We start from the raw sequence: 19717 nt of genomic DNA on the forward strand, positions 1-19717 counted from the left end.
TGGTAGTGTATCTACTGTTTTTAAAGCCTTATTGCTATTCATTTTAAACATCTGATACCATTTTATATTGCAGGTAAAGATCTGGACTACTGGACCAATGAGGCTCCCCCCCCCATAAATGGCTTGCTTCTTTCTCAGTGTCCTTAGTGGGGGTGGTGGTCAGGTAAACCTCCGCCCACATCTAAAGGATGCATGAGGCAACATGGGCTAATCAGGCAGGACCTGCCACTCATATCTCTGCCAGTGAAAAAAAGACAGTCACGGAACCAAGAAATTACACAAAACAAAAGAATTGCCATGAAAATCCCTGAAACAAGAAGTAATCGACTATAGAATTAAATTAAATAACAAAAATAAAAAAAATTAAGGAAAAATTAACCTGGAATTAACAAAGACTTAAGGATATGCCGGCTACAAAACTTGTTTTACTGAACTAATCAGTTTCCTCAGAAGGAAATAAAGAAATTATAAACCTTAAATGATTTTAAGTGATATCAAACAAACTCAAGAGCAGGGCTGAAACGCTTCCCTGAGTTTACAAAAAAGGTATGAAAACCTCAATGATAAGTTTTAAACATAGCCCTATTTAAGACAACCAAGCGGTAGTAATAAGAAATTGAGGACTCTAGTATTGTTTTCACAAAATGGTTTTAAGAAAAACTTACGAAGGAATACGAGATAAGCTGTTTAGGTTTCAAACAAACTCAAAAACAGGGCAGAAACTCAAAAACAGGGCTGAAGCGCTCCTGACTGCTGATGTTAAAGACTCATATCTCTGCCGGCTGCACATTTGGCAGGCTTGAGAAGGGACTCTTTGCAGATCTCAGCACAAGTGCATAAACTCCCTCCACACAAAGATTTGTGTGCCATTTGATTCATCCACATGAGAAGAAATGCCTTTGAAACACTATAGGCACCATGTGCCAATGTGCCAAAGAGGCGGCAGCAACTGAGATGGTGGAGAATGATGTTCCTCAGAGCCTTCTGTGAAGTTTACTTTTTCCCCACAGAAGTCCTAATATTTTTTATGTCCACCAGAGGGCTCTCAAACTCACATATACTGTATATTACCTTTAGTAATTTGTCTCTGGATGAATGATTTGTTTCACCCTGCTAAAAAGCCTTGGTTTGCATAGGAACTGAACATAAAATACAATATGGGGGCGGGGGGTAGTCAGGAGGGCTTCTCTATATGATTGCAATGTATAATAGGGTTGCCATATTTTTAAAGGGGGAGGTTGTTGAGGGGTTTGTGGGGGTTTTTTGCCAAGTTGTTCAGCTTTTTGAGGTATTTTAAAGAGAATTAGCCAAAATATAGACTTCCGACATGGACTGTGGTATGTCCAGATTTTCCCCAGACATTTCAGCGATTTTCACCCAGACACTGTTTCTATGTCTATCCATATTGTCCATAGTATTTGTTACATTACAAGTGAGATTAAAATCCTGCGAATGTTTTCATCTGCTTACAGTGGTCTCCTAAATAAATTATAAACTTTTCCCATTCTTTCTTGAATTTCTTGTCTTCTTGGTCTCTGAGTTTTCCAGTCAGTTTTGCCATTTCAGCGTAGTCTAACCGCTTAGTTTGCCATTCCGCTCTGGTAGGGACTCTTTCTTCTTTCCATCTCTGGGCTAGTAGCATCCCTAAGAAGCACCATTTCATCACCACTGTATGAAATTAAATTGGGCTGGTTGTTGGCAATTTATTGATAAACAGTTGTTTATTAATGTTGATATGTGGTATGACGTGGGTGGCGCTGTGGGTTAAACCACAGTGCCTAGGACTTGCCGATCAGAAGGTCAGTGGTTCGAATCCCCATGATGGGATGAGCTCCCGTTGCTAGGTCCCTGCTCCTGCCAACCTTGCAGTTCGAAAGCATGTCAAAGTGCAAGTAGATAAATAGGTACTGCTCCGGCGGGAAGGTAAACGGCGTTTCCGTGCACTGCTCTGGTTCACCAGAAGCAGCTTAGTCATGCTGGCCACATGACCCGGAAGCTGTACACCAGCTCCCTCAGCCAATAAAGCGAGATGAGCACCAGAGTCAGTCACAACTGGACCTAACGGTCAGGGGTCCCTTTATCTTTACCTATGTGCATTAACCAGGATAGTTTGCATGATTTAGCTGCCTTCTTGTTTCATTCCAGATTATTTTGTAATGCTGAGTACTATCTGTATGATATGTCCTCGCATAATGATAAATATGAATGTGACAAAGGAAATTTATCCATTGCCTTGGCTGAAAATGCTGCAGAGCGCTACTTAAATCCCATTAATTCCAGTGGGATTTCAGCAGCCTAATTGTGGTCAGGACTAAAGTCCTTTTAAATAAGCTTCTAATGACTTTACCATTTACAAGGGAAATATGGGAATCAGCAGAGAGACAAGCTGGCATTAAATGTACACACGATATCCTGCACTTTATGAACAGGATGGTAATGAAATTCTCTCTCATTCTCTTTGTCATTCTGCATGAAGCCCATTTCATTCCATGCAGGATTTGTTTCCCTTTCTTTGTTGTTGTTGACAGCAATTCACATCTGGCTCTCAACAGACAATGTAGACATGGCCATAAATGTTGTTTCCTGGAAGAGTGGTGTTTTGAGAATGGAACCTGTCCACTGCTGATGGGATAAATCTTTGGTTTATCTTCCAAGCAAAGGTCATTTATCCATGTAAAAGTGCCGTCAAAGCGTGCTTCCTCTTTAGTGATGTGATCTGAGGGTAGTAAGAGATGTTTACAGAGCAGAGCTGCAAGAACAAATGTTGCTGGGTTTTTAGATTATTTTATTCAGATTTACCCACGGGATTTTAAGAGGCAGTTGCAAAGGTATTTTAACAGGCCAGAAAACAGAGAGAAATTAAACAATAGCATACATGCTATGTTTCTTTTTTTAAAAAAATTAATTTTTATTTTAAAAAATTATTGGTTTTCCGTACTGTATTTCTATTTAAATTATATGAATGATTTGCAAATTTGCCTCTGTATGTATAAATTGACACATGCAAATTTTATGCAAGTCTGGGTTCTCTTTTGCCCCCCTTTTAATGTATCAATTGCATTCTGCTTACCACCTTTTACCACCCAATGAGTTCAAGGTGGTGTGCATGTTCTCCCCTCCCACAACAACCCTGAGAGGTAGATTAAGCAGAGAGACTGGCCCAAGGTCACCCAGTGAGCTTCAGGGCTTAGTGGGGATTGGAGTGCTGGTGTGCTGGATCGTAGTCCAACATTCTGGCCCTCCTACTGCTATGTGTCTTCCAGTCATTTATTTGCTTTCTAACAGGCAGAGCCCAGTCTCCAGGCCTTCTCTGATGCTCACCACAAAGAAGCTGCAAAATTGATCCCATGCCCTCACCCCAGGCTCTGACTATGGGCCAGAAGGCAGTTGCAAACCTCAGAATACACCAAGTTGGTTGTGGAAGGTACAGCGTGCGAAACAATTCCTGCCACTCCCCAGAGGAGGAAGAGAGTGGTGGCGATAGGTGACTCCCTTCTGAGGGGGACAGAGGCAGCAATGTGCGGTGGTAACAGGATGTCCCGGGAGGTGTGCTGTCTCCCAGGTGAAGAGAGTCATGATGTGACAGAGAAATTGCCAAGCTGACCACAACCTCCTCCTTCTGACTCATGTGGGTACAAATGATACCGTCAGACACAGCCTTCGATGTATAGCAGTGGCCTATGACAAATTCCAGCTGTATTCAGTGGCACTTAGTTCCAGGAATTGGACTGTTATAGCATAAAGACTGTTATAGCATAAATCTTCTATTTCTGCGGTCAGAAGCAACATGTCTCTTAATGTCAGTTCCTGGAAACTGCAGGTGGGGAAGGTTCTGTTGCATTCGGCTTGTGGACTTCTCATTGGTCAGCTGCTGTGAGTGCAGAATACTGGACTTTATGACCCTTTGGCCTGATCCAGCTAGGCTCTTCTTATGCAATTCGATGCACGTCAACCTGGGAACAAATCCCATTGAGCACAGTGGGACTTAAATATGAACAAACATTTATAGGACTGCCGGAGACCGACAGCATAAGAAAAAAGCTTGGGCTCTTCAAAAATTGCAACCGTTTTACCAAGCAGTGAAGCATCTTCAAATACATCTTTTCTTTTCTTTCTAATGTCTCATTGTAAGTTACAGAGGTCAAGAAAACATAGCAGTGCAATCCTTTATGTTATGAGCTTGGTTTAGAAACTCCATAGAGCTTGGGTAGATGAACTCTGGGGTTGCACAACTTATTTCCTGCCCCTGCCCTTTGAGCCTTAAAATGTCCTCCTTTGGGGATGTTGGCTTAGGTCTGTGTGAGCAGGAATTCTGTGCCCAGATTTTTAGCCAGTTTAATGCAGTACAACTAAAGACAATTTAATACTTGTAGGGAAAGTGAGTTTTGCTTTCTCAGGTTGTCTAAAAACCATGACAATGGTGACTCATTTCGAATCAAACAGAGGCTAGTTTGCCCATCACTATTCCAAATGTGTATCTGGATGGATGATGATACTTGGAGGAAGAATGTGTGGGAAGGTTATATAACATGAAGCCATTATTATTCCACACTTTCCAGTGCATTTTCAAATCATTTTCCTTACCACAAAAACTCTTATGCTGCTTCTTTTTTTGGGAAGTGGGTTTGTTGCGCAAGACCACCAAATCCACTTTCCCTGTGCAACTTGAATTTGACAGTGTATAATTGAATCCTGCCCGCAAAACAGCAACACTCTGGAAGCAGGCTCAAAAGTAACTTTAAAAATACAATTGTATTCTGATTCAAGCCTTTTAACCTTGCTGGGATTCTTGACTTCAGAAATATCTACATCCCCTCCCACACCCGACGAAAAAAACAAACCTTCAAATGGTACTGCTGTGGTCAAGAAAGCATCTAAATGCCCAAATCTTTCTTTTCCTCTTGCATCTATTTTTACCGGATAATCTTGAGCAACAGTGTCACATGAAACAAAGCACAATTAATAACTCTTTGAAAAGTCACAACAAGAGAAATAATACCAAAGGAGGGAATTGGGTGTTGTTGTTTTTTAGTCTTCTGTTCCTGGAATCTTCTTCTGGAATTCACAGAGTAGCTTTCCTTACTCTTGTTTCTTATACGTAGTATATTGTGCTTACAGCTTTGCACAAAAGAAGTGACAGGAAGGCTCAGCGAGGTCTGGAATGTGAAGAATGGTTTCTTCAAATGCACCTAAGTTTAGAAATCAGCTAATATAGTTTTTAGATGTCCAAATGGCTATTATATGTTATAACACTCAGTGAAAATATTAAATATGTACTGTATAAAGGTAAAGGTAAAGGTACCCCTGCCCGTACAGGCCAGTCTTGACAGACTCTAGGGTTGTGCGCCCATCTCACTCAAGAGGCCGGGGGCCAGTGCTGTCCGGAGACACTTCTGGGTCACGTGGCCAGCATGACAAAGCTGCATCTGGCGAGCCAGCGCAGCACACGGAAACGCCGTTTACCTTCCCGCCAGTAAGCGGTCCCTATTTATCTACTTGCACCCAGGGGTGCTTTCGAACTGCTAGGTTGGCAGGCGCTGGGACCGAGCAACGGGAGCGCACCCCACCGCGGGGATTCGAACCGCCGACCTTTCGATTGGCAAGTCCTAGGCGCTGAGGCTTTTACCCACAGCGCCACCCGCGTCCCCTATGTACTGTATAATAAACAATAAATAAATAAATAAATGATGTATGCATCAAAAATAATAATTTATCTTTTCAGGTTTGATGAAATGAGTAGAACCTACTCAGTTTCTCCGAGTGGGGGAGAGAAAAACCTCAGGCTCAGGGACTGGATGTGCCCCCCATCTTTCTATTCATCCCTCAGAACTTTCCCCACAGAATTCCCATGCTGTTTTCTCCCAGGCTCCCAGCATCACCAGTCATGCCCGATACTCTCCTTGATTGCTTTTGCAGTGCTGGAATGTGTGGTACCTGTGATAACACCTTTTGCTTGCCTGGATGGAGAGAGGGGTGTTAGCAGGTGACCCAGGGCTTTCATGAACGAAGGAGAGCTTCCGTGGATCCTGTCCTTGGTTGCAAATGTTGCACCATTTTCTGACATCCTTTGATATTTGCACGTCTACGAATTTTGCAATGTAGTTTGCCAGCAAAAGTAATGTGTACAAAATTGCACACATTAGGATAAAGTTTACGTAAAAATGCATATTAGAGAAAATAACATAAAATGCATTATATTGTGGGAAATGGTGTACATAAATTTATATACTAGGAGAAATTCACACTAAAACGCTGATGACTTTTCATGGTGACTTGTAAAAATAATGATAATTGTAAACTGATGTGGAAATGTGGAGAATTGAAGTTAAGACTGGAGAATTGAGAAACTGAGAGAAACTGAGATTCAGCCATCCCTACCTTCAACTAAAGGTATTTTAACTTGTGTCTCCATTATTTCACCCAGCGTAATTAACTGTACATATTACATTCTTTTACCCTGCTTTCTTTAACATAATTTGTGTTGAATAATAATATTTCTTTTGCTGCTTGTAATATGGGCAGCTTTTCATTCTACATACCACTGGATCTGTTCCAGAAGAGTTTGTGACTGAATTTGGTGGGCTGTTTGTTTGTTTTTTTAAAAAAGTTTCTCCTTTTTTTGGGCCACATCTGTGTTCACACTTCTATTTTTATCACCTTGTTAGGATATTTTCCTCGAGGAAGCTCAAAAGTGCCAGCAATCTCTTTCATCCCATCAGATATTGTTTGGTATTTTACACAATGAGTACTTCCTAAATATATTTGCAGAAGACGCCAGGAGCAGCGCAGTCGTCCATAACAGAAAGAGATTCTTGCATGGAAATATGTGTGTGCATTTTACACACACACACACACACACACACACACACACACACACAGCATCAAACAGCATGTCGTGCAAGCATGTCATTCAACTAATCTCTGAAATATTATATGCATTACTGTGATTAACAAAACAGTATTTTTTATTCATGTTGCAAAACATTTTGGCTTCCACCTGAATCAGCTGCTCAAATAAAAATGAAATGACATTGTTTCCAAGCAGGCAGTTACAGAGCTTTGAGGATGGAATGATCAAAAAATCTTCATTTGCTGAACCTAAGTGATGCTGGTGTTCTCCTCCAAATTGAGCCCATGCGCAGGGGCGAAGGAAGGCGTTGTGACACCTGGGGCGGGCATTGCTACGTAGGGCACAAGTGTGGCGTCACTACGTATGACGCATGTGCCGTACGTAGTGACGCCACACATGCGCTGCATAGCGGTTGCCGGCGGCGGCACTCCAGTGCCGTACGGACAGTACCGGGATCCTCTGTTTGTGGCTGTTGTGGCGTCGGAGGGATCCTGGCACCGTCTGTACGGCGCTGGAGTGCCACCGCCAGCAAACCGCTATACAGCACATGTGCGGTGTCGCTACTTACAGCGCATGTGTGCGCCGCCACACATGCGCTGTACATAGCTGTTGCAGCTGTGAACGGAGGATTCTTCACATGTGGCTGCAGTGGCGCGGTGGCTGCTTGCGCCGCCACGAGCCCCGGCGGGGTGACTTCTTGTCACCCCTGCAGACATGGCATCTGGGGCGCACCGCCCCCCCCGTTGTGATGCCACTGCCCATGTGGTGTTAGTGGTAGCGCATCTGCTGTTGCACATAGGAGCTCTCAGGTTCTATCCCTGGCAAATTCCAACATGACTGACATACATGCATACATCATTTCATTTGTTTTCCACCTTTCCACAGTTCAAACCGTGCTCAAGACGGCTTATAAGGTGAACCACATACATAAAGGCAGCATAACAGAAATAGTCACAAGCAATAAATAAAACATTAAACAATACACAACCAAACCGAACGATTTCCAGATAAATCACAAGATCTAAAATAAAGATGCAAAAAAAGCACAGCAGCAGCCCCAACACAACACAACACAAACAATGCTCCAGCCCGAGAGTCAATTCAGTAGCCTCAGCTTTTGTAGCTGGAGTCAGTCAGGGCCCCGCCCTCCCAGGCCTGGTGGAAAAAAGCCTGTAAGGTCTTCCAGGACTCACAGCTGAGAGGGTCTCTAGCCCTTTCAGCAGCCTCAGCTTCTGTAGCTGGAGTCAGTCAGGGCCCTGACCTCCTGGGGCAGGTGGGAAAAGGCCTGCAAGTCAGGGAGCAGGTCTTCTGGGACTCAACAGTCAAGAGGGACTGAGAGAGGCCCCTACCTGAAATCCTGGAAAGCCAATACCAGTCAGTGCAGGCAATATTAAGCTATGCCGACCAATTTTCTGATTCATTGTAAGGTAGCTGCCTCTCTTCTTATGGCTTAGGATAGTCCAGCATCATGGTGAACCAAATTTCACCAAGTGGAATGGTTGTATAAATGCCCTCTTGATGTGACATCACTTTATACCTCTTGCGTCTTACCTACAGTGCTTTGGTAGCTTCCGCTCTGAAGCGGCTTATAAATTTGTAAAGTTAATTTTTAAAAAATCAGTTGTCTTGACTCCAAACCACATATGTTTCGCACAAGGCAAAGCTGAAATCGACGGCCTAGGAAGTGCAGAAGTGCACATTCTGGGCTCACCATAAAGGCTAGGAATAAAACCTGCTTTGTGTATATTCACTCAGTTTGGCATACTTTGCTTCGTGACAATAGTTCAATATTTTCAGAAGTTGTTGGCAAGGAGAAGGCCAAAAGAACAGAAGGAGAGGAAGGGTGTGGGCGCTGGGTGGGCCAGTTGGGTTGCCAGAGAAAAGGAGCAAAGGGAGGGAGGTGGGAGAGGTTCTGTGAGTCATCATCACCAACATTCCAACATTCCAAACTGGTTCCAAACCTCTTTGTATTTCCTTGGAAGCCACATTTGGGTAATAGCTTCTATTTTAAAAGAAAATAAATCACACCATGGATGCCACATTCTGGATGAGTTAGATGTTCTTGAATTTGCATAGCAAATCTGCAATCACTTGAAATACCCATGCCCAAAGAACCTCTGGTATGTTTGTGACTCTTAATGCTCCACATCCCCATAGCCCTCTGTCATTCTTGTATTCAAGATTTCCCCTGCAATGCAGGAATCTCAACTAAAGCATCCATGATGGCTACCCAACCTCTGCTTAAAAACCTCCAAGGAAGGAGAGTCCACAAGCTCTCAACGGAGACCATTCAGCTGCCGGAAACCTCTTACTGTTAGAAAGTTTTTCCTGATGTTTAGTCGGAATCTCCTTTCTTGTAACTTCAAACCATCGGTTCGAGTCCTATCCTCCAGAGCAGGGAAAAAACAAGCTTGTTCCCTGTTCCATGTGACAGCCCTTGAGATATTTGAAGATGGCTATCATATCTCCTCTCAGTCTCCTCTTTTCCAGAGGAAAAGCATACCCAGCTCCTTCAACCATACCTCATAAGGCTTGGTTTCCAGCCACTTGACCAGCTTGGTTGCCTTCCTCTGCACATGTTCCAGCTTGTCAACGCCCTTCTTAAATTGTGGTGCCCAAAACTGGACACAGTACACTGGGTGTGTTTTGACCAGTATTCCGGGTGTGGTTCTTATGTTCTGGAACATCCAAGGAGACTCTCAGGGTGGCTCATGATGACTCAAGAGAAGCAGCTGTTCCAAGGGTCTTGTGCTTCCTTGTGTGAATTCCCCACCATTGTACAAAATGAAACTTTTGCGTCTCTCCTGGTGGAGTGTCCATCGCCGAGGATGGGGAGATTGTCTCTGGGGCAGGCAGGAGCGTGGCAGTGAGAAGTGAACAGCACTTACATGTCATGCTCCTTCCCCACTGTTGTCATGTTCAAAATTGCTTTAAGTGGCACTTAATAATAGAAACGTGAAAAGATTTAAATTCCTAATTAAAAGTAAGAAAGGCCCATCGCCTTCCAAGATTTATTTCTCTTCAGCATGATTCTCATGAGTAGAGTATCTCTGTCCTACCTCCTGAGCTTGAGCAGCTGTTCTATTGGCTCTTCCTTGCAATGGCTCTGAAAGCCTGAATGCCATTTGAACAGAAAGAAATGTGAACATTTAGCCTTCTCCAATGGACGACCTGAAATTTCTCCACCAGTCAATGGAGTTCAGGAGCAGGAGGTTGTGTTGTTTCAGCCTCACCTGGCACGCACCTGACACTGCCTGCATGCAGATCAGATGCTCTAATGCTCAGCTGCAGCCCTTCCCTGTGGCCTTAAGGTAACTTGGAGCCTGGGCAGAGAATCATGCCCATAAATTGGTCCTCTGCTCTTGGGAACAGCAAATCAGCCAAAAGATACTGAACTGTCAGATATCTGAAGGTGAAAACACAAGACCTTGAAACCTATCTTACTATGTTGTCTTTGGCATGTCTCTTTGAACTCAGTGCCTCAGTTAACAGCCTAACCTAAATGTTGATGGGATTATTCTTTTTGCTCCAAATAAGAGTTTCCTTTAGCAGGTGTGCTACCATATTTTTTCTTTAAAGCGCCCTTCTCCAACCTGGGCTCCTCCAGATGTTGTTGGATCACAACTCTCATGAACATTGGCCATGCTGGCCGGGACTGATGGGACCCACTGTCCAAAACATCAGGAAGGCACTAGGTCAGGGAAGGTTACTTTAAAGTAACAAGACATCGCTTTATATTACCAAGGTTGGTAGCAGGGGTTTAGAAAATGAATTGACCATGGCAGCTATGTAGTTAGCTATACGATCTCTCTTTCTGACTTCGGGAGCTGCTTTTGTGAGTCAAAAGGGTGATTTGCAAGGGGATCGAGCCAATGTTGTCCTGAAGGAAAGGTATGTAACCTACTACTGCTCTTCCTCCCCACCCCACCCCCGTGCACTTTTCTGGCAGACATCCTTGAGCATTTGAGACGGATATGAGAGTTTTCAGCCCTCACTGGAAAACAACCCAACTAAACATAACAGATTACATCAGCTCAGGCTTTTCAATTCCTGGATGGCAGCAGCGTGCTAATCCAACCTTCATCCTGGATTTCGCAAAGTAAAACAAGGGAGGCTGGCAAGAAGACAGCTTGAGGAAATTGACGACGGCAGGCCTGGTGAGCAGTAGGCTGTATAAAGGCTCAAAAAACTGCAAGCTGATCTCCCAGCTACTACTTCTGGTCCTTCACTGCTACGTCCCAGCAGCAGCAGAAGACCTCAGAGCTACATTTCTCAACCTGCTCTTCTGCAGTGGAAACCGTGCACCTAGCACCAAAAGACATGAATCGTTTTTTGGTCTTCACTCTCTTTTTGGTACCCACGAATGCTGGACCTACCTGGAGCACCAAGTATGCTGTGGACTGCCCCGAGTCCTGCAACAGCAGTGAATGCAAAAGCCTGGTGCACTGTAAGAAGCAGGTGTTGGATGACTGCGGCTGCTGCAGAGTCTGTGCTGCAGCCTTGGGAGAGACGTGCTACCGGACCGTCGCAGGGATGGACGGCGTGAAATGCGGCCCCGGATTGAAGTGCCAGTTTTTTTCCGAAGAGGATGATTTTGGTGACGAGTTCGGTATCTGCAAAGGTAAAGGACAGTCGCTGGATAAAACTGCCAGTCATGACAATTAGGATGATACTACTCTCCATGTGTAGTGGCTGGTGATTTCATCCAGAAATACACAATTAGTACTCTTTATTTTAAAAGCAACAGCAACACCCATCCACATTTGAATTATCCTGGCGTAGCAAAAGCCTCTCTGAGATGGAGACAGACACAAATGGTTATTTATTGCTAAATCAATATTATGCCTAGTGCTTTCATTTCACAGTTTGGTAAGGTAGGTCGTAATTTCTATGTTTTGCAAACGGAATCTGAGGCAGGGTTGCTTGAGGCTGCCAGTGAAATCGAAGGCTGAGGTAGGTCTTAAACCTAACCGACTCTTATGCTGGCCCCGTACCTTCCAGAAACTACCCAGGTCTTATCCATTTGGAAAAGGACACTTTTATCAGGAACAACATTTAGTTATTGACTGGGAGAGATGCACAGAGGGAAAAACTCTCAGGAGGGTGGTCCTAGGTGAAGATGTCCGACCAGGAGCATAGACAACCAAGAGAACGTAATCTGCACTACACAACAGGAGTTGTGGTACAAAAGATTTGTGGGGTGAGACCCCACACCCAGCAGTGAAGATACAGGGTGATATTCAACATTAGTCATACTCAGACCCATTGAAATTAATGGGCACAACTAATTTAGGTCTATTAATGCCAATGAGTCTACTCAGAATCACATTGAATTGGATGCAATCTGTTTTCGTGAACCAGAAAAAGCTATCCCAGGTGTGCAGAGCTTCCATAGCACCAAGATGGGTGCTGTGAGCCTTCAGATCCCTGCAGGTGCCTCCCCCCCCCTCCCCAGCACCTAACAGGTGTTTTGTACTGTCAGAGTTACAACCCTTCTTGGCACCAACTTTGTTAGAAGCAATGTACGTACTTTGTCAGATAAAGGTAATACAATTTTTGACTGTGTGCATGAACTTTTTTTTTTTTTAAAGAAATGCTGAGTGCTGTCTCATATTAAAATGTTAAACCTTTTTCTCTAATGAACTAGTTTGATACTAGCTTGACATATATGGGCAGAGTCTTTCCCCCCTTTTCTTTCTCTTTTCTTGTTTTTATATTCCATCCTTTTCTCCAAGGAGCTCAAAATAGCATACATGGTTCTGCCCCTCTTCTTTTAATCCCCACAACAGCCCTTTGAGGTAGGGTAGGCTGAGAGGCAGTGACTGGCCCAAGTGAGCTTCATGATGAAATATGGCTCTGAACCCTGGTCTCTCAGGGCCTAGTCTGACACTCTAACCACTATAACATACAAGGAGCTCATTTAAAAATTGACTCCCATCTGCAGTCTGATGTTGTATACACCAGTCCAATCTACCACTTTTACTCTGCTTAATATGTAACCTAATATATAGATTGTTAGGTGCCTGGAAATGTACAGAAGCATAGTGTTCTGATCAAGGGAAGTCATGGTACAGCTCTGTTCTGACTTGGTGAGATCACACCTGTGCCATGGTTTATGAAGGATAGTGACAAGCTGGAACATGTGCAGAGGAGGGCAACCAAGACGATCAAGGGTCTGGAAACCAAGCCCTATGAGATATGGTTGAAGGAACTTGGTATATTTAGCATGGTAAAGGGAAGATGTGATAGCCATCTTCAAATAACTAAAAGCCTGTCACATGGAGGATGGAGCAAGCTACGACCCAAACCAATGGCTTCAAGTTATAAGGAAGGAGACTCCAACTAAACATCTGGAAGAACTTTCCGACAGAAAGAGCTGTTCAAAAGTGGAACAGACTCCCATGGTGGATTCTCCTTCTTTTGAGGCTTTTAGGCAGAGATTGGGTTGCCATTGACAGCTGAGATTCTTGAAGTGTCAGGGGTTTGGACTAGATGACTCTATAGGACATTTCCAATTCTATGATTCTATGAAAATGTACATGTCCTTATGGTTTCTGCCTAGGGCGTAATAGCTTTTGGAAGCTGGGTTTTGGATTCCTCAAAGCTGGCTACCAAAATTATTATTTCTAGGATTCTGGTGGCCTAAGTGATTTGAAATGCAGGTGAGCATGCTTGCACATGAGCCAATATAGACAGTGCAGGAAGGCAGGTCATTCCTAGGTAAGTATACATAGGATTGCAAGGATTGCATCCTTAAAGTCTGGACATATTCCCTGGGAGTTAATCTCATTTGATGTTCTCAGCACTCTCTTTGCACTAAAACTGCATCCATTGTCCATTTAAAGCCCATGGCTCTCCCTTAAAGACTTCTGGGAACTGTAGTTTGTTAAGGATGCTGTGAACTGTAGCTCTATGAGGGTGGAACTATATTCCCAGGAATGGTTCTTCGGGGAACCATTTGCTTTAAATGTGCATAGGTATGCTTTAAATGTACACTGCACATTGTAAGTCAGTGGAAACATGATCACTGATAGTGAACTTATGTTATAACTGGCACTATCAGTACGCCAGACCAGGGGTGCCAAATTGAATAAAATATTGTGGGGGCCCAGGTAAGCCCCACCCTGCAAAACTGATCACATGACACAGTGCACAAACACCATTTGAATGGGAATGCCCATCAACTTTGCGGGGGCCCAGCCCCCTCAAATATTTTGTTGTGGGGGACCGAAAGCCTCATGGTCTCTAGGAGTGGTCTCTATGCACCAGAGGCTTGGGAGAATCCAAAGTTTGTAGAACTGCAACAACAACAACAACATTGGACTACTGACTGAGAGGTGGTGGTGGTGGGGGGAATGGAATGGCGTGTCTAGTAATCTGAATAGGATCACTGGGCATGACAACGTTATGTTGCAGGTCCCATGCATTTACTTAGGTGCTTAGGCTTGCAGGCTTACGTTTTGATCCAACGGGGAACGAGAACCTTCCTGTAAAATAAGCTTCAAACCGGCTAATCACCTGTTTGAAAGGGGCTGGGAGTCAGAGGAGGTGCTGCAGTCAGTTTCCCACACTCTTTCCCAAGCAGCCTGATTACAGCTTATTAAAGAGCTACGCAAGAGCAGGCCTGGAATGGGTTGTGTGGGATCCTGGAAAGGTTCATATGCAAGAATTCCTCACCCATCTACGAAAGCATGTCCCTGTAGGTGATGAGTCCTAGCTGGAAGGAGGCACTTGAGTGCTTTCTTAGGCAGGGCTTAAATGACTTTTGAGGTTGCTTCCAGAGTCCAGACAGCCTGTTCACTGTTCATTTCTCCTAATTTGTTTGCAGGGAGATTAGACAATCATTGGAGATTTACTGAGCATTCATTCTGATGGGAGGTTATGGGGCATTGCATCAAGCACATGTTTTCTCATGCACTTCCATGCATTCCTGCCCTCATCACTTTTTTATATAACAAATAGTTTGGGGTTTTTTTGGGGGGGAGGGGATAGGGGGCAGCTATGTTGCGAAAGACCTCCCAACCAACTTGAATTGCACCACTGAATTTGTCAGTATGTGAATGAATCCCACTCAAAAATAGCAACAGCTTGGAAGCCCCCTGAGTCTCCCTTGCACAATATATTTGGTGGTGCGGTCACTGCAAGTGAAGAGTAATTAGAAGAGATTCATAGGAGTACAATTCTTATGTGTGTTTTAGCCAATGGAGACTTTATGTTTGCATTTCAAATGGATGTAAATGAAAACCTGCTTCACGGCCTGCTTTAATTTCAGGAGCGTGGGATTGCTTTCTGCTGCTCCATCAAAGCAGCATCCAATGTCTTGCAATCGGACTGACCTTTTAGTTGTCTTCCTGGCACATTATCAAGCTTTAAATATGTAGCGGTTAGTGTCAGACTTTGGCTGGGGTGTGGGGATATGGCTTCAGATCCCCACTCAGCTACAAAGCTCACTGGGTAACTTGGGGCCGTCACTATTTGTGGTAAGAAGGAAAGGCCACATTGTAATATTTGCTTTTTCATTTCCTGTTCCATTCACACCAAAACAGCCTCTGTCAGTAAACCACGGCATCCAGCTTCGCTTGTTTAGTCCACTGCTTAAATGCTTTGGTCCAGCATAGCAAATGGGAGAGGGCAGTGCGGTTTAAATGGTTTACCATCTAAAACTCCCAAAAATCTTCAGTAGATAAAAACGCTAAGGCAGATCATATAGAGGACTGTAGGCAATGTTCTGTATTATAATACAGAGAGAGAGAAAAGCATACTGCTACAGGAGTCCTGATCTGGTGGGTGATGAGGGAAAGCCCTAGAAAGGGCTGCTGGACAAAGGTATTTTACCGCTTGAGGTACAGCAGCAAAGAGCAACACCCGTCCCAAAAAGCCAAAATGCAAGGGACCCAAACCTGGCAAATATTTTGGCAATTTAGGCAGAAAATCCCACAAGCACCTTTCCTTTGCCTTGGCAGCAACAATTCAATCACAACAAAGCTCGCTAACCTAATAAATCTAATAAATAATTTAACAATTTGATATTTCATGACACGGCAGAGATAACTGTTTAATTCCAACCAGTTTATCTCTAGCTAGCAGCCTTTGTTCCTCCTGATTATATATTTTTAGAAGATTGAAATCTGTGTTTAGCCTTCAGGAAAGGCAAAGGAAACAATTTAACTGAACATATCTTTCGCAAATAATAAAGTAATATTATTAACATGCTTGCAACTGTGGAAAATATATGAAGAGATATAAACACACACATGTTGGCATTGTTGCTTTTTTGCTTCTCGTATTGCTTTCATATTGCTTTTCAAATTGTTTTATTATGAAGATCTTTGAATCATTAAGGGTGGGGTGGGGGAGAAGTGAGGTTCAAGGTATATAATCAGAGTCTTCCATAATTAGGAATCCATAGAATCATAGAATTGTAGAACTGGAAAGGCCCCAAAGGGTTATCTAGTCCAACCACCTGTGATTCATAATAGATTCACTGCTGTTTCTTTTTCTGTCTTGCAGAGTGTCCGTATGGGACCTATGGACTGGAGTGCCGAAGAACCTGCAACTGCCAGTCTGGCATATGCGACAGAGTAACTGGGAAATGTCTGAAATTTTCATTTTTCCAACTGGCTGCATCAAAGCCCCCCAGCAGACTAAAGCTAATTCCACATGCAGGTATGTGTTAATTTCTCAAAGCAGGAATGGGGAAACTGGTCCCTTCAGACGTAGTTGGACTCCACCTCTTGTCTGTTCCAGGCAGCATAGAAAACAGCCAGTAATGATGAGAGTTGTAGCCCAACCATGTCTGGAGGTTCCCATCCAAGCAATAGAGCATCCTCCTGTGCAAGTGTGTTGAATGAACAGGAGCTGTGCATGAGCACCACGCAGGGGAGCTTTCTGATAGGAGCATCTGAGCATAGCAAGCTGCCTTATACCGAGTCAGATCAATGGCCATCTACGCTGACCGGCAATAGTTCTCCAGGGTTTCAGACAGAAGACTCCTGCTGGAGAAACCAGGGGGTGAACCTGGGGGCTTTCTGCATCTGTTGGCCGGCAAGACTCCTTGCTGCCTTTGTCCCAAGAGATTAACATAGTTGTGCTTTGGAGATCCATAACACCCAGTCATCAAACTACACAACCACATGCACCTTTCCAGGACTGCATGAGCAAGTAACTTATTTTGCATGCACAGCCTTGTTGAAGGGCATGGGTAGGCAGCTTAAGGCCCAGGGTCCGGATGCGGCCCAATCACCTTCTCACGGTCCGGGAATCAGTGTGTTTTTATATGAGTAGAATGTGTCCTTTTATTTAAAATGCATCTCTGGGTTATTTGTGGGGCCTGCCTGGTGTTTTTACAAGAGTAGAATGTGTCCTTTTATTTAAAATGCATCTCTGGGTTATTTGTGGGGCATAGGAATTCGTTCATTTTTTTTTTAATAGTCCAGCCCCCCACAAGTCTGAGGGACAGTGGACCGGCCCCCTGCTGAAAAAGTTTGCTGACCCCTGTTGAAGGGCATAGAATCATAGAGTCATTGAATTGTAGAGTTGGAAGGGACCCCCGAGGCAGATTGGTTAGATCAGTGTGTCCCAAACTTTGGTCTCCAGCTGTTTTTGGACTACAGCTCCCATAATCCCTGACCACTGGTCTTCCTAGCTAGGGATGATGGGAGTTGTAGTCCAAAAACAGCTGGAGACCCAAGTTTGGGTTAGATCTATGTATGGTAGTGGGAGATATTACACATGAGTCTCCCATGGCAGAATAATGTCCAGATGCATTGTTAAGCTGAAGACCAGAAGAGGATGGAGGGACAAGGTCTCAATGATTGTAGCCATGTTATTTAAATATCTTCTAGATCTGGTGTGCAGAACCTGTGGTCCTCCCCATATTGCTGAACTACAACTCCCACCATCCATTGCCATTGACCATGCTTGCTGGGGCAGATGGAGTTGTAGTTCAGAAACATGTGGAGGGCCAACGGTTCCTTGTTCTGGATGAAGACACAAAGGAATGGGGGGAAATTATTTAATAATCTTTCTCTATTTTAAACTTTCAGAGAATGATATGGGATCCGGTGATGACAATTCTGTAAAAGAGGATTTTGTCAAAGAAAAAGCCATTAACTCTCCAATAACGAAATGGCTAAACCCTCGCTGATATTAGCCTATATGGGCAGGACTTTCAAAACTGATGTGCTTTCTTCACATTTATAATGAATGTTCAGCAATCTGCTCCAGCAAAGGAAATAGTAATGTGTAATAAACAAATAACCGAATCCAGTCTATAACTTCAGGAAAAGAATATAAGACTGTGTACAGTGTACATGTTTTAAAGAACACATCTTAATTGTCATTAGAATACTAAAGTACATTATGAACTGTTGAATATAAACTTTTTTGAAAGGACACATGAATCTAGGAGTCATCTCAAATCTGCAAGCTCTACACAAAATATTCATCCATTTAAAACATAGGAATTGTATGGTGACAGAAGTCCACCAAAGTTAGGAAATGTAAATTTTATAGCTGATATCCTGGTAGACTGATGAATGTAATAAAAGGGACTAAAATCAGTATTAATTTTGAATATGAAGACTACAGTCTTACGCATATTGACATGGAATTCAGTGAGACTTATTTTTGTGTAAGCATGCCTAGGATCAGGCTGTACTGCCACAATCCAAGACACAGCTAAACTTGCAGGCAGTTGAATCCTGTGTATGTTTACTTGGAGTTACACGCTACTATGTTCAATGGGCCTTACTCTCTGGTAAGTGGGAATTGCTGCCTTTACCCAATTGAAGATGTATCCATGCCCTTAAGCACCCTTCGTTCCGTGTTAAATGGAGGCTTAAAACCACATATTTCAGCGATATAAATCCCATCAAATTCAATGGGATTAAGGCCGCTTGTCTGCAGGATTGCACCCTCATAGATCTGTTAGGTTCCTTTTACACAGGAAAGACCACCAGCTAACTTTCCACAGCTCATAATACACATCTCAAGTGTGACAAACCCAGGCAGATTTACAGCAGTTTTAAACAGTGATCCAACTGCTAAGTAGATTATATGAGCTACTGATTATGTAAAAACACTAGAGCAAATATTGTAAATAATGCATCTGTGGAAACAGAATGAAGGAAGCTGGAATTAAAATGAACTTTCTGTAGGAGACGTGGAGTTTTTATAAGAGGAAACTCTTACAGGTCATCAAAGTGTAAAAAATAAGTTAGGGGCAGCTCCTTAGGCCTCTTATTGTATTTATTGGTGCTGAACCAATTTTTCTTTGCTGCAGTAGACCAACATTTAGACTGGCTTCAATTTGTAAGGCTGAGTTGTCTGTCTGAAGACGGGAGTTCACAATGGAAGCGCCAACACAATCAGCAGTACAGAAAAGTGCAAACAATTCCTGTGTAAGTCAATGGATCATTTCGAAGCAAGTCAGATTTGAGGCTCCTCCGGGAATTTTTTTAGTCAAATAAATGTGGTTTGGCAGGCATAATGAGAGAGTTTATTTAAATAGTGCTGTGGATACTTTCATGAATTTAGTTCTTTTATTGTTGCTCTTTGTCAGATATTTGTGACTATGATGGATCTTTGAATGTGCATGTAATAAGCTCAATGTTTATAAGTGTATATGTGTATTATTGCCCAATAAATCAGATAGAAACATATTGCTTCCACATTCTGTTCATGATAGTTAGGGATGATGTGAGTTGTAGTCTGACAACATCTGGAAGGCCACAGGTTAGCCATCCCTGCAATACCTGATGTCACAGTATGCTGTGATCCTTTAAACAACAACAACTAGAAGTGTCAGAGATTGAAACTGGGACCTTCTGCATGTAATCTAATTTTGAGTTACATTCCTTTTTCCAT

At 43.3% G+C, this 19717-nt stretch overlaps 1 protein-coding gene across 1 annotated transcript; it reads left to right on the forward strand.

Moving 5' to 3' along the window:
* Window positions 1-10885: 10885 nt before the first annotated feature.
* On the forward strand, window positions 10886-19510 carry ESM1 (endothelial cell specific molecule 1). The gene is made up of 3 exons (XM_028749152.2): window positions 10886-11471; window positions 16361-16516; window positions 17896-19510. Exons 1-3 carry the CDS (start codon window positions 11171-11173, stop codon window positions 17994-17996), a joined length of 558 nt encoding a protein of 185 aa, XP_028604985.2. The 5' UTR covers window positions 10886-11170; the 3' UTR covers window positions 17997-19510.
* The last annotated feature ends 207 nt before the right edge of the window (window positions 19511-19717 follow it).

This window comes from Podarcis muralis, chromosome 11, assembly GCF_964188315.1.
Source record: "Podarcis muralis chromosome 11, rPodMur119.hap1.1, whole genome shotgun sequence".
In the NCBI taxonomy this organism is placed as follows: Eukaryota; Metazoa; Chordata; class Lepidosauria; order Squamata; family Lacertidae; genus Podarcis; species Podarcis muralis.